The sequence below is a fragment of the Monomorium pharaonis genome, chromosome 2 (genome assembly GCF_013373865.1).
Source record: "Monomorium pharaonis isolate MP-MQ-018 chromosome 2, ASM1337386v2, whole genome shotgun sequence".
Classification (NCBI taxonomy): domain Eukaryota; kingdom Metazoa; phylum Arthropoda; class Insecta; order Hymenoptera; family Formicidae; genus Monomorium; species Monomorium pharaonis.
In genome coordinates, this window is record NC_050468.1 from 16,503,239 (window position 1) to 16,520,404 (window position 17,166).

Genomic DNA, 17,166 nt, shown 5'->3' on the forward strand with positions numbered 1-17,166 from the left:
ACAAATTCAATTATATATGATGAAGTTGTGTTCTAAAATGCATTCTTTAGAAATAAACTTTTATTCTCCGCATTTCTATTCGCTCTTCATATTCGCATCATAGCACTTAATGGTCATGGTAATATATTTCTTTTCTTCGCATTCTCAGAGAGATAATAACAAAAATCCGTACACATAATGAATTACTTTTAATTAATAAATTATTTAATTAATTTATGTAAAATGTGTTATTATATATTCAATTACGTACAAGAAAAGCAAAAAATCCAAAAAATTAAAAATAATAGACTAAAAAGAACATGAACAGTTTCTCTTTATCTCCACATTGATTATTCTTAAGACCGACAAAAAGAGTAAACTTAAACTTTATTTGTTAATTAAAAGTAATCCCTCGTGTATTGATTTTCATTGTTATTTCTGTAAGGTTAAAAGAAAAAATTATTGCCATAAGCTGTATTAAGCGCCATGAAATGAATATGAATAAAGATGCATACAGCGATATAAAAGTATTTCCAGTTTATTTCTGAAAAATTTGTTTTCAAAGTACAATTTTATCATATAATTGAATTTATCATTTATACTTTAAGTTTTGGTATAAAACAAATTTTTAGATTCTTAAAAATTGAAGAAAAAAAATCTCAAAAATTATAACATTTTCTGAAAAATATAATTGCACTATTTTAAAAAATACATTAAAAACTATAAAATTTTTATTTAAAATTTTAAAAATATCTTTTCTTGTTTTAATTAGTAATACTCTGGAATATAAAAACCGATTTTTTCAATCTCCTATGGCCGTATGGGTTCGTATAAAAAAATACGTGTCTTATTTTGACCTAAACTGCAACATATTTAAAGCTTTTCAAAAATGGCGTGACATTTCAATAGTGTTACTTATAAGTTAATTGCACACTCCACAGAAATTCACTAATAATATTATGTATATTATACCTTATCATAAGTTTATAGTTATATTTAAGAAAAAATTTAGGAATGTAATGTTGTAATGCAAACTTATGTGTTTAATATATTCTTTATCTAATATTCTTTATTCTTCTTTAATAAGTTGAACAATAATAAAATCGATATTGATAAAAGTTACATCAAACATTTTTCATTGTAACAATAAGACATAAGATTGCTAGATATAATTAACCTAACAGTAATTTTTCTAAAGAAACTACCCACACACACAAAAGCGTCAATATAATAAGTTAATATAAAGTTATGAAGTAATTGAAATTTTATTTAAAAAAAACAAATAATTTTTAAAATTTATGCCATACATTTCTTTAAAATTTAAATTCTTTAATATAATAAAAAATTTTTAATCGATAAAAATTAAATTGTGTTACTTTTCTTTTACAGTTTTCCATTTTGCTTACCAATTTAAATCTATTTTAAACGTATATTATTCTTTCTAAATTACAAATTTCTTATTTGTACTGAAAAATTTTGATAAAACCAATTCTCTTTATGATTTTCAATATATCTTTACGTAACCTTCAAAATGTAGGGATAAGTTATTATAAATAAAATAAATTTATGTTAGTTTCATTTATATAATTTATAATTAGTATTCGAGTTTGCTATATAATAGCGTATTATATACATTTATTTTTACTTAAATATCATTTTGTTCCAAACTCTTCGATTGATTAGCATTTCATAGAAGAGAAAATGAGACAGTTCTGGGGCACTGTGCTCCAGTATCGGGTTAAGATCGCGTCCGCGGAAGACCCTTGTGTGTTCGCGACGTGTAAATGTGGCAGGAATTAATTGCCAGCTCGTCGCTTGAGGAGTGCTGGCCGTCGCTTTTACGATCAATTTGACGTCCAGGTTCGGCAGTACCCAACTCGACAGCGACTGCCACTCGGCCGTGTTTCATTAACAGGACAAGAAGCGGGATCCTGATGGGGCACGTCGGATTTCTGGCGAGATGACGGTGGCAATGACTATTTGCGGGAACAAGGCATTTCGATTACCGCAAACGGTCCTTTGATTTCTCGGTATGAGGATCTACTGTCAGCTTTATGTCAGCACATATTCGTATGGTAGATGAATACCATAATTGAAACAATTGCATAACATTACATTATTAAATAATGCTGATTGCTTTGATTTGTATGTTGTCGCACCATTGCATAATGTAATTAAACTTTCATGTCAAATGTATATGTATATATGTATATATATAATTCTTTTACAAAAAAATTAAAACAATTTTGATATAAGTTTGAGTTAAAAATTTTTAATAAACATTAAATGACAGTGATCTTTATAAGAAGCATTAAAATTTTCAAATTTTAATTTGTTATATCACATAACTAATACATGTCTTTGTGTTTCACTTGATTCTTGCGCGAAAATATTCACAACACTTTCCCTTTATAACAAAGGAATGATAAAATCAACAAGATGTGACTTTTTATGCATATTTACCAACAACAGATTTAAGAATAAATGTAAGAAAAAAAACATCGATGTATGTAAAAGATGTATAAGAAGCAAAATCTTAACACCTAATGTGACACACCTAAACTTTTAGTATCTAATAGCACCTGATGTGCAAGTAGGTCGTCCAATCAAATCCAGACCTGTGCTAGTTCAATTTTATGGTGAATATACAATATCAAGCTAGTATGGCCCTGATATGGATCTTTCTAGTTTTTTAGAATGAGACTATGGCATGATAAATATGTATGGTATCGTAGCGACAATAAGGCAATTTTTACCAGAATTAAATAAAAATATGTGCTATATGTTAAAGAAAAGTATTATTTTTGAAAGAAATTGCTATTCTGAAAATATGTTCAGAAGAATTAAAATAATATTGCACTCAAACCGTGAAAACAAAACAAATAATATGTACATATATAATATCTCAATAGAACAAAAAGCAGGATATTGATAAAGCATATGAATTGCTGACAATGTCTTAAATACAGAAACCTAATCTTATGTTTAAATGTTTCTTTTATATAATTCAAAGAATAAAATATTAATTTTAATAAAATATTATAACAATAAGTAGGCTTGTTAGATATACAAAATTAAATACAATTATACAAATATGCAGCACGCAGTTCGCGTAAAGTAAAAATTGTAAAAAAATTTACACAAAACTTATATTAGGCACCAAAAATAGCGTCAACCAAAAAGATAAAGTTATTTTTATTTCTTATATTACATTTAAGTTAATATTTAACTTATTATCAAATAGAATTACGTAATAATATAATTTAAATAATTAAAAAAGCATTTAAAATTTAATTTCCAGTATTTAGGATACTGTCAGTAATTGCATGGGCCATTTATCCTAAGTAAATGCATATATATCCTTGTCAGAATATATCACGATTATTAAAGTTCTTAAAATCACAGATTTAAATGCGATAATTAACTTGCAAATAAATTCTGTAAAGTTGCATTACTTTTTCTAGTTGCGTTTTAAATGTTTAAAAATAGGTAAAAAAATGTTTCGGAAAAAATAGTGCTTACATTCCATATGCATTATAATTTTGTAGAGGCACTTTGCAAAGATAGGACGCATAAGAGTCTAAATATATATATATATATATATATATATATATATATATATATGTATGTGTTACGCGAATGCACTCTGAGTCTCTTCCGTCATATGAATATAATTTTCAGAAAAGACCGTGCTACGAAAGCCCATCCCATGTAAAATTCTATGATGAGAACGTAGTAGAAACACGATACATTATTTAATAGATCGGTAAAGTGCAATGTGATCTTATTATCAATAACCTAGTACGATCCATTGCTAGTATCGCTTCTATAATCGTTCCTAAGAGAACTGCAATCGCATTGAATAGTAGATACTTCGACAACATAACGGTGTAATTTACTGCTGCTGAAAAAAATATTAAACGTATATTTTACAGAGTATTTTATTTTATTATAGTTAATATATTACATATATTTTATTGTTAAAATATCTATGTAATTTATTTATTTTTTAACAATGCATACATTTTTCTTTATAACTTTAATATGGTCAACTTGATATTTACTCTTTTTTTTAATATAATATATTATTAGCTCTTATTTTTGTTATTACTTGTTAATCTGCAAAATCAAATAATTATGTATTTTGTTAAAATTAATATAATCTAAAAAAATCGAATTTATTTATAACCTATACTTTAATGTATGGAAAAAGTGTCATTTGTAGTTATTTACAATCTCAGACATATCGATATATAAAAATAATAATATATAAATCAAATAATTAAAATAATAATACTGTTCACAAATTTAAATCTTTCTTTTAGACTTTAAATAAGATAAGGTAATTCTTATGAATCTTTTGTCGCTAAAAGCGAATCCGCTAATGAAATTATTCTATTACTTCGGCACTTAAAAGTGCCAAAAAGTAATTACGTACAGATTTAAGCTTCTTTCTTTTAATTTATCTATAATTGCAACTTTTGAACAAAAAGCAACCAGCACAATAGGTGACTTTTTTTTAGATCTTTTGACACAAAAAACGAATTTGTTTGCAGAATTGCTTTATCACGCCATATTTTTTAATATTCATATTTACCTAAAAAAATACTAAAAAATGTCATTTTTTTTATTTTTAGGTTTAATTTTCTCAAAAATGTGAGGTGAGCGATTTTTTTACGGATTTGTGACAAAAATCTATGTATAGAAGTCACTTTGATTGTAATCTAAAATTTTTGTCGAAACAATGCAATCTTTTCATAAGAAAAGAGAGAAAGAGGTTTTTAAAAAAGATATTTTATATAGTATAGAATATAATAGAAAAAACAATGATTGATTTTATTATCAAATGAGTTTTATAAAAAAAATCATAATTATACGATATATTGAGAAAAATAGTTTGATTATATCAACAAGACGTACAATATACGATTATATGTGTTTTGATAAACCATAATTTTTTGTTACTAATAAGACTCGAGATTTTAAATTAGAATATTTGATTGATTTTATTATATCCGATCATTCCTATAAAAGTTCTAAATTGTTCTTTTTTGAACAAACTGATTAAATTTAGCAGATTTCCAATTAATGTAACAAGACTATTTTTTGTGTGTATTGCACACAAATTTTTAATATAAAATAATAAATAATAATCTTTATGAAATTCTATCAATGAAATTTTTTCATCGGATACAGATCTTACGAAAATAACATAATTAGAAAGTAGCAATAGTAAAATTATTTACTAAACTAAATCATACACGGTTGTCTCACATTCATTTATACTTGTGCAATTTGTGATATAGTACATAATATGTTATCATATAAAGTATTTGATTAAGATATATCTTTCTAAACTAAAATTTCTAAAGAAAAAGAAAATGAAAGCTAAAAAGGAAAAAAATAAGAAACAGAAAAAGATCAATAACCGTTTACCAAAACCAAAAGTAGCAGTTCGCCGAATGAAATTTCACGTTAAATGAAATCTGTCACGCAAACAGAGCAATACGAACAAAAAACAAACAGCCATGAGTTCTCCGTTAGGAAAGTACGTATAACGTAGGAATCTTTTATTAATTCCGAAAGCTTCATGGGCGCCGCTATTACAGATCACTTCGCCGTTGTATTTGCATATCATATAGTAGAACTCGAAGAAAAATAAATTGGTACGGCACTTGCACCATTTCATCAGAAGAAATTCCGTGTCGGATAATATCGCACACGCAAACAGTGACGTGAGCAGAAAACGACGAGTTAAGAAAATAGTAACGATACAGAGTGTACGTAATTTCAAATGATCAAATCCGTTACATCAAACTACAATGTAATTAAAAAAATTTTTTTGTATATATATCTCTATATATTAATATCTATGACCTTTACAAAACTCACGTTCGGTCGTTGAATCTATTTTCTGAGTAGTCACTGAAAACGCTTAAAGAAAAAAGAATAGGCAAACACTCGTTGAGCTAACAGAATTTATCCGAGGGAAAATTGGTATGAGCCAATAGATTGTACAATTGTTCGTTACGCAGTTAAAATGAAGCTAGAGTGCAGGATCCAAGAGATAAAAGAATTCTCTCATCTGGTCAGTTACTTTATATCTTACTCATAAATCCAACTATGAATGGCTCACGAATCTTCAATTAGCCGCCAATTTTTGCCCGTGTCGAATTAAGCTTTTCGAATAAAACGATTGCCACATAAGATGAAAGGAAAGGCACGTCGCGTTATAATAGAAAATTGTCACTCGCGTATAAAAGTTTGATAATAACGTTCATACACACACGCGCGTACGCGCGTAAAAGATTATTTTACTTCAACAGATAGAAAAAGAATTATTCATTTGACCTTTTGTCAGCTTTAATAGTTTTCTTCAAGATAATTTAATACTTCTGCGATTGATCAAACGTTTGTAAAGAAAATTACGTAACTCTCTAATTTTTTAATAATTTTTAAATAAAATCATATAGAACCTGATTCATGTTTGACCACTAACAAGATATTTTTTTAATTACAAAAATTTTTTTAATTTTAGAAAAAAATATATGTCGCAATTTTCTTAAGAAAAATGATATAAATCCAAATTTTGCGATTATATAAGGATTATGTTAAATACATTGACCTTTAATCGAGAAAAGTGATCTGAGTCAAATTCAAATAGAAAAAAAGCGAAAAAACATAAAATCGAGAAAACAGGAAAAAGGACACAAATCAAAAAGAGGTAATTTTAAAAGACATAACATAACATCATATAAAAATTTATATCTACATTACTTCTAGAGAATTTGACACAAATAATTTGTCATTAATTTTATTTTAAATGTCATACTCTGCTGTATACATAATTAATTTTTAAATACAAAATATTCTTCCTTCACTCTTAAATAATTTCATATTTTTAACTTAAATTACTTTTTTGCAGCAGTATGATATATTTAACATATAATCAAATGCAAAATATGACATTTATTAATTTCGAAATGAAAACTCACAAGTTTTCAAAAATTAACCAGTATAATAAAAAAAGATATGTTTTAAAACTTTCCTCGTGCAGTGTCTGTAAAATTATTTTACCTGTTTAACGTATATTTTGTCTGTAATATAAACATTATACAAATCCCTATAATATAAAATAGAGATTATTGTCATAGATAACAAAATTATTATAATAGATTACATAATTCTTTCAAATAAAATTATAATCACAAATGTACTTCTTTTTCTTCTTTGCTTAAAAATCTATTGCAAATATTAACAAATTTATGAGAAATTATTGTCATATTTTTGTTTTTCAATTATCAATTGTAAATGTTTAATATTTATAAGAAAGAAGACGGCTACAAATCACTATTTTGTTTTATTTAAATAACTCAGTAAATATTTATGTGACATAATTCTCTCGAAACAAGTTTGTCCATAAAGTTTTACCAATATCATGTTATAAGTAAAAATTCTTCAGATGTGTGTGTGTGTGTGTGTGTGTGTGTATGTGTGTGTGTATGTGTGCGTGTGCATAAAAACATATTTAACAATTTACTGAAAAAGGAAGAAAGATTACGATTATGAAACCAAATCTGTAGAGGGACACACTACCAACAAATATTTTAAAAATTACTTTTTAAGAGATCTTTGACCGTTTCAATGAATTTCATGACCAAATAAAATTTACTATTGAATTCGGAGAGAACCGATACCTGAGTTTTCTGGATCTTTTACTGATGGTTCACAATAACAAGATACGAATCGACTGGTATCATAAAAAACATTCTCGGGTAGGTTACTTTTCTACTTTTCAAACCATCTCTTTTGCCACAAAATAGGGGTAATATATAATTTAGTAGATAGAGCTATCCTCTTATCCGTCTCACATCCGTCTTTCCACCAGAAAAATTTAAAACATTGCATTAGCAATCTTGGATAATGGTTATTCCTTGGACATGATTTTCTCAGAGATTGGTCGAAGAATTAAAAGACTTATCAAATATAATTTAAACAACGTGATTGTGGATAAGAATTATAAGTCCGATGATGAGAAAGAAGAGAAGGAAAGAAAATCTTTCTTAGTTATGCCTTATATTAAAGGGTGTCTCCGACATAATCGCCTCAAAGTTAGACAGAAAATGCATCAACATAGGTTTCCATTGCATTAACAAATTAAATAGTATCATCAAAGTGCAAAAAGATAGAAACCAACGGACTGCTAATAACAATGTATATAAGATAAATTGCGCCAATTGCATATGTTGGACGAAGAGACAATGAAAACCACGCATAAATGAACATAGAAATAATATAAAACTTGACCGGTCAAGACATACAGTTGTTTCTGATCATATCACACAGCATAACCATGCATTTGATTGGGACAATGTTTTAATATTAAACACGGAAAAAAATTATTGCAAAAAATTAGTCTCAGAAATGATGCATATCAAGGAACAAAAAAATGGGATTAATCTCATGAAAGACATAGATCTTTTAGATAAAATATATTTTAATGTTTTGGACAGCTTAAAATAGTGACAATTCTCGACAATTTGACTATTCTCTCTTCGTCCGTGAAACATATTGGTTTTTTGGATGCTACATTTTAAGTATTTTGACCCGTAAATAGACGCTTCGGTTAGAGATACAATACCAGTCTCGTGTTCGCCATTGCACGAGATGGATATACTCGTTTTAGTAAAAATCATGCAAGTCTGTTGACTTTAAATTTATTTTACCCATCGTTCCGCTGGTTTAGTGGAAAAATATACCGGGTTCACACTGGAGCTACATGTGAGTAATAACTTATTGGGATTCTAATTTCAATTGTGAAACAAAATTGTTAATACATATTGTTTTTTTACCACTCGATTGTTGTTTCCGATATAGGACTTGTGCAAATTGATATTTGGCGATATCAGGGTTTAGGACGAAATTGAAAGATGGATGACAATTGTTCTCGCTTATTAACGACGAACGTAGTTCAACTTCGCCCCGATTCTCCTATGTCCCTATCATGGAATACCTCATAGGCGTATATCGATTACATAGCGATGAGTTGCAACGTCAATTTCCGTCCGGAACAATATTAGTATTATGTGTATGTCAGTCTTTATCAAAAACCTGCTGGTTCACAACCGAAAAATTGATCCTTTATTTCATTCTATATTTATGATTTAAGCTTGCGTCAGATTCGCTGTTCTTATTACCGTCATATTGATATATTATTGTACGCTGAAGAAGGACAAGTCAGTCCGAAGTGTTCATTATATTGTTACGTTATTCTCAATATTTTTTGAAATGTTATAAACTAAGAATGAATACGTTAATTTTATATATTCTAACATATTCTTCGCTCGTTTTGACCGTTTCATTTTGTATTGCTTTGCATAGTACGAGCTTGATCAAATAATATTTTTAAAAATTACTTTTATTTTTAAAACATAAAAAATTAACGCTCTATGGCGAATTTTGCATATCACAAATGTATCAATAGTTTGTACATAGTATCACAAAAGTTTTAAAAATATATGTAAAAAAATCTTTGGCTCTTGTGACTGTGCATTGTAAAAGTATTATAATATTATTGAAATATTATAATAAACAATATATTAGTTAATAAATAAAATAACAGTATAACCAAATTAAATTCGAAGGGATTATAAAACTCAATCAGACTCACGACACTCGCAAGGGGGGGTTCATAATTCTGAACGCAGGCAATATAATTTTACATGTCAAATGCATGTACGTATTACGTCAAACGTTAAATTCAATTACGTCATTGAAAGCCATATTTAAGTTACACTAAAGTTAAAAGATTAATACCTGACAGATTTTTGAAAATGACGTAAAAAATACACACTCATAAAACCTACAATTTTGAAATATAGCTTTATGATAATAACGAAATAAACATTCATGACCAGTGGCCATGTTATAATGTCTAAACAGTACGTAAAAAAATTATTTAAGTAATTATCCTCAAAATTCAACACAAAGTATACTAATTATTATGAATTCCTAATCTTACATCTAATCCATAACCGACTACTCTCTTCTACTATTAATCAGTTAAATCATTAAAATGTGCAAAAAAAGAAAAGCGGAAATATGACAATTGTGTTGTATCAAACTATAACTGGACATATTCTTGCTGATTAGAACAAATTACATTCGGTTAGTACTTCTACTCAACTGCACACATATGATATGCGATATCTCGCGCATCGGCATTCGAGCCTGCCGATAGTACCTCGTTCGCGCCGGAAGGGCGCTATAACGCCTCCTGTTATTGATACTCGCGATTACGCTCGTAACAAGATAGCCGACGTTAAATACCCCGTGAAACGCGAACGAGCCGTTGCTGTTTGTCGTGTTTTAACGAGCGGGAAACTCATCTGCCACTGAAGGCGACCGTTATTTCTATCGCTCACAGATTGAAAATGAATGATGGATTTCAAACATCATATCATTTATCCGTGCCGTGTATGGAATTCTCGTGACGAATCTTGAAAGATCGTCTTTTATTGTCGAGTACAAAATTAAAGACTTTAAAGTGTCGAAAGTGGCAAATTCAAATAATAAAAAAATTAATTATCTAAGATGATAACTTAATTGACAGTACAATAGTCACGTACCGATAGATCTGTCTTTATCAAATTTTCTGTTTTCCAATCAAGTTGAAAAAAACAATTTCCACTTTCTTAAAAAACTTTTATATGATTTTTTATTACATTGTAATAATTAATAAACAATAATTAATGTTAATTGTACAAAAAAATATAAAAAATTAAATTTCCTATTGATGCATAAAAAAATCAATTCCTCTTTTAGTGATCTCAACACTTGAAACATTTATTCATTTTACCATTCAAACACGTTCAAATGACGTTGGTTATACAGACAACGGATCCATAGACGAATATATGAAGTCAGGATCGAGATTGCGGAGCAAATATTTACTCGTGTGTCCTAACACATCGCTAGTTAACCGGGACACGTCGAAATCAACCTTAGCTTTACAGGATAGTAAAAGTCCGTTGCGCGATTAATACGCGTTCGGCATCAGCCGTATGAACCGCATAAACCGTATGAAAAATGAGAGGTGTGTGAAAGACGGAAGAAAATGTGGCATCATAATAACAACGATGGCGAATCGATGCTGATAAAGAAATTGACTAGTCAGAAAAAAAATATAATTCATTATTGAAAACATTTTTAGCAATACAAGTAGGGCAGAAGTGCAAGATAAATGTTTGCGTGGATTATATGTACAAGAAATAGAAGCGCAAATTGCACGAATCTGATTATGATCATATTACATAATTAAGTGTAAATTTTATTGTTATATTATCATAAATGCAATGTCTCCAAAAGATCACTAGCAAGGTATCGCAATTTTTACTTACACTTCGTGATATGTGTCAAAAATCACGATTTAACATAAATAATTAACAACAAATATATTCCGTTCTTTTGGGAAATTAAAGTATTGATTAATACTTTCGTCAAGAAACATGTATTGGCTTAAGATAATAAACTTTAAAAATTTATGAAAAGTTTTTAATGTCATGATATATCTGTACCTTGGAATTCGATCATAGCTATCCCAACTAGTGAGGCAGTTGTAACTACTGTATCTGCTGGAAGTCGTCATCGTTAACGTCTTTCTCGCTGTGGCATCTCGGACCCGCTCAGTCGCGTTATTCCACAGTGCCACCACGAACGTCCTCCATCTTTTCACTATATCAAAACTGGCGCTCATATAGTCGGGCGTTCGAAATCACTACAGGTACTTTCTTGTATCCAGCGCAATTACTCCTCTGTTCGTTCAATATTCTCTCAACTGCCCGGTATGTTTCACCACTATGGTGAAAATTTTCCGCGTGTTTTGTCTGCAGTTTGTTTTGACGAGAAACCATCGGATAATGCGCGGGAGTTCGAGTGCTCCAATCGCTGTCGTAGCGACGTATGTATCCCTCTCAGCACGGCGTAGTTACAGTCACGTAACACGCACGATCGCTCGTGGCAAGGGTTAACGAACCAGAAAGAAACTTCTGGAACACGGGCACGCCTAACCGCGTTCGGTTGTACCTGCACGATACACCTATAGTACTTCCACCACCCCTTCGCATCCACCACTCTCTGCGTCGATGTACACAATCCGCGAGGATAAAAAATGCACCGCGACGTAAACGATCACAATGATCGAAACCGGTAGAGTCAGCAGAAAAATACGGCTAAGCCACTAGAAACTTGGACCACGTATTTCGTTACTTCGCTGTCTAATTTGGACCGCCGTTTTGAATCCATCCGTTAAAACGTTTAAATGTCAATTACATTCTATGCTGCACTTATAATTACCCATCGTCCTGGACGACGCGCCGTACGTACGTAAGTACGTGCGTACGCGCGCGTTGTGTGTGCGCGTATTAAAAATATTCTACGTTTTTTGGACCCGCCAACCAGCGTGCTCGTTAAGTATCTCGTAATTAGAAGGAAGGTGCGCCCACTTGTTTACTCGTCGCACGATGTCGGGCGTCACATTTCCCTCACCTACCCTCCTATTTTCCCTTCTTTCCCTTTCGCTGATATTGCTGTCTTAATCGAATACACTTAAGCAAACTCTCCGGATATCGCAATTGTAATCTACTTCTTTCTCGTTGCTGCGATACTAATCTTGTCCCCTTAAGGAAAGTTTCTTCGGTTACTCTTGTTAAGAATGTTTCTCTTGCTATTTTTAAAAAGGGGTTTTTCTTTGCAAAATCTTTTCACTTAGACATGCTCTTTTCGCATATACAAAAATATCCGACTAAAATCAGATGAAGAATGACAATTTGTGACAAATTTCTCAAAAAAAAGAAAAACTTTCACCATACGTTTGCTCCCACGAACGATGAACGATAATAGCGAGAGTGTCGAAAGATACTCATTAGTTTGGAAGGAGCGCAATGATGAGAATGATGATGTCGACTGATGAGATCGATTTCCGTAAATAACATCAATCAACAGCGATGGGTCGTTAGAGGTTTCTGTGGGGTTACGATTCGCCAATGTTATAGCCGCTCGCTATAATCGCATTATAGTCACCTAAGGAGACCAAAGTTTTCTAAGTTGAAACTCGAAGACGTCGAAACTCGTTGAAGTCTCCTCGCGAAGTCGCTTTGAAAGAACATTGGAAATCTCTTTGTAAAAGATTTCCTTCTCTTTGTAATTGACCGCGTCTTTCTCTTTCCGATGCCACCGCAAGCTCACTGTTGTCTCATATAGTCCCGAAGGATATTCTCGATTCTACATCCCTTCTGCAAATCGACATCCAACATAATGTCTCGCAATGAGACGTTCTTCTCTCGTCAACAATCACGTTATGTTTTCCTGGAAAATGTTGGTCCTGTTTCAAAGTTTTACTTTCGAAGCTCTTCAATAATATTTGTTGGTCCTTTCTTTACGGAGTTGCACTGTGGAGGCTTCTTGGGAATACCACTCTGTCTTACTTTTAAATTTACGATTGCAAAGCCTCTCGGGGGAGTGCTTGGTCCTATTACTTTGGGAATCGCTGCCGGTATCGCTGATAGCAAAGCGATTTTTCCCGAGTGACGTTTTGCTGTCACGGACGCGATTCGACGCGATTTTTCACGACGAGGCAGCGGGACTTTCTCTTTAGATACCGCATCTTCCGAAAGCTCCGCCGCCCCAGTCGCTCGCGTCCGGTGCGAGCCGTCGTTTCACTGGGGAACAAAGCGTTGTCGCGGTACCATCGGCCCACCTTTCTCGCGTGCGCACGAGAGGTGCCGTCGTACCGCCAGCCTGACGAGTCCTTCCCCGTAAAAGCTCCGCAAGCACAACGCGCTTCGCGTGGCCTGGCTTAGCGCCGACTAGCGGAATCAGCCTCAACCTCACTGTCGCGACGCGCACCCCTAGCATCGCGCAAGCTCCGCTCACCCTCTCCTGATTCTCCTCGACAAACTCGCCGATCGTCTCTGTCGAAGAGAAACTGGTAGACAGAATATAAAGAAGATTCGCAGTACACTGAAAAACTTTGTTAATTTGACTAAATTTTTCAACTTAATTAAAATTATTCAGTTCAAGTATTTATTTATTTAACTTAAATATATAAAATACTCAAACTTTAATTCAAGAATTTATATTCAAATATTTGACTGAATATACATAAATACTTGAATTAAAACAATTTAAATCAATTTAAAAATTTTATCAAATTAACAATTTTTTTCAGTATAAAAAACTATATGAAAAATATTAATTCGTGTAGTTATAATATAATATCCACGATTACAAACTTGTAGCATCGTCTTACTACTACCTATCGATTTACATATAAATTACAGACTAAATATAGATAAAACAGTTGTCTCATTGTATATGTGTTCATTAAACTTAAGATTTGAGAGTCTTTAAAATTAGATGTCAGATGAGATATTCTATTGTATACATATATACTTTGTATATTTTTTGTGTACAAGTAAACTACTCATTAATTATTAATAATACAGAAATTCTATTTTCTCATTAGTCTTCGTTTCGTAGAAATAGTGACGGCAACTTTCATCAATTTTGTGAAATTATAAATAAATGATGATAAAAAGAATGAAGAAAAGTTGTCAGTTTAACTGATGATCACAATCTAATAGTAAACATGAATTATTTATTTAAAAATTGATTTTGCTAAATGTTACTAAATACTATATTAAATTAAGTTGATATGTTTACTTATGTATGTTGTGTGCTTGTCTTTTTAAAATTTTCTTTTAAACAATAAGTGTAGATATAATACTTTTGATTATGTATCTGAATACATAATGTAAATAGACATATATAGACGTATATTTTCATAGTTTTTAAATTGTTATTTTATTCTTAGCATTATCGTCATAATCAGAAATGATAATATCTTTGCCGGAGCGTGTCAGTCAATTAGTAAGTTTAGCCTGTTAGTAATATTGGAGCATAAAATAATAAGGAATTATTTCATATTCTCGCAAGTGATAAATTATCCTGTTTTACTATAATATAGTCTAATATTAACGCACATTTACCGAGCACCTATATTAATTTGTTTTATGCTTATGCTAATACACTGAACGTAAGATAATCTTAATCTTTATATTAGAGCATATTAGAGCATACGTTCTATAATTTTTTATAAATAAATATATACATAAAAAATTGTAATAATAGCGCAAGTGTGACAAAAAAAGTATTATTTCAACAAGAGATGTATGATGAATGAGATAAGTGTTGAATTTGTGATGCGTGCTATGCGCAAAACGTACGTAATCCATCTTTTACATGCAATCGACTAGACGCGATTCCGCTTTTCAACGATGTAAGAACCCACAGACGGACCAATGATTTATTATTTGACCGATGATCTTTGCTTAGCGAAAGATTTGGCCTTAAAAATATAAATATCTCATGTTTAATAATATTGCATGAAAAATTTTTTTGAAATAATAAAAAATAAATTCGGAGTAAATATACATCAATGTAATATATAAAAATACATATTCTTTAAAAGATATAAGGTAACAGTTCTAAATATAAGTCATTTAAGATTAAAATAATTTTTATTAATTAGTTTTAATTTAAAAATCCAAGATTTAAATATCAATGTAAGTAATTATTACACTTTCAAAGAAAAAGTATTGTATATTCAATGAACTGGTTATGAATTTTGGAAAAATATAATATTTAAAAATGTTTATGCATAAATCCAAGTTATAGGACATAATTAAATGTACGTTAATACATGTTAATGTATTTTTGTTGTTGTATGTACTAATGTACTTTTTTAAATATATGTTATTTTTTAAATATGTGTTTAAATATATGTTTAGCGTACTAAATATAAACAATTAAGAATATTACAACTTTATAGAATTATTAAAGAGATATTTAAAGAGCTCATTAGAAAAATCATTTTAAAAAAACTTTCTACTTTTTTCTTAAATATCAGTAATGAAAAATTTTTATGAAGTAATAAAAGATATCTTTTAATTTATTTCCCAGAAGAAAGTCTTGTCGATGAGAACTCTAAATAGTTTGCAATATTAAAAATATAAAACTAATTAAAATTTTAAATTTTTAATAACCAAGAAGAAAATTAGTTGCAGGCAAATCTTGTTTAGAAAATGTTATGTTAGATTTATCGACCTAAGGAAATATAATGTGTCCTAAAATAAATTAATCGTGTAAACAGTGATTAATATACAAATAAAATTAGTATTATAATCTTAATAATTCATTAACTTTTAATTCTCCAGAAAAAAATTTTGCAATTTTATTTGTCAAAAAGTGAAAATGTTTGGTATTAATTTCTAAATAAAATAATCTTATTTTTAATTGCTTATTTTAAATTTACTTTTCTTTTTTCAATTCTTTAGGTATAATATCTGTCATACAAAAAAAATTTAAAAAATTAGACCATCTAAACATATATAGAAATTATAGAAATATTGTAGGAAATATTAGTATTTTAAATATGAATATTATAAAAAATATTTAGATTTAGAATATAGGATAATTTTATAGATAAATATACTTTATGTGTGTTGCAACCAAATTCCGAAACAATTACTATGTACTATGTAAACTAATTTCAATCTAATATTATTGTCTAAGCCTAATATTTTACATTTTCAAAAATACTTTTTCCTTTTATTGATTTAATTAATATCTTATAGATAGACTGTAACAGGATGAGAATAAGGTTTTTAATAACATACAATTACAAAAAAAGTAAGGATTTCATAAAATCGTTTATAATTATCACTATATAGGAAAATAAATTGTTACTATTACAGTTTCAAGTATGAAAGCATGAAGAAATGGTAAAACAAACAATATCCTCAACTTTGAGTGTAAAAAATTTTTATAACCAAATTAAAAATTATGTATTTTTAATCCTACGTTAGCTCCTACATTTAAATTTTTTGAGATTAAAGGTATATTTGGAGAAGTATTTCTTTTTTCTTTTATCTGAATGTCTTTATTTTGTTCTTCATTTTGACAATTAAATTTTTTATTTACAGGTACCACATTAATGTTACTAAGAACGTTATATATTTCTTGCTTAATTTAATATCAAATATCTAATCGTTGGATTTAATAAAAAAACTGTAAAACACCGACTGCTATAATCAATTGCAACGTGATTAAACAAGACGCTCCCGGAAT

General features: G+C 29.6%; 1 protein-coding gene across 19 annotated transcripts in view; it reads right to left on the reverse strand.

The window, feature by feature from the left end:
• Positions 1–17,166, reverse strand: part of LOC105837723 (potassium channel subfamily T member 1) — a 213,675-nt gene that overhangs the window by 82,185 nt on the left and 114,324 nt on the right. Inside the window, exon 1 of one of the 19 annotated variants that reach the window (XM_036283239.1) lies at positions 11,556–13,740. The exons of the other annotated variants lie outside the window; for them this stretch is intronic. Within the exon in view, the coding sequence (XP_036139132.1) occupies positions 11,556–11,734 (179 nt within the window). The 5' untranslated portion in view covers positions 11,735–13,740. Of the gene's footprint in view, positions 1–11,555; positions 13,741–17,166 lie in introns of those variants that run through there. 19 annotated transcript variants of the gene reach the window in all.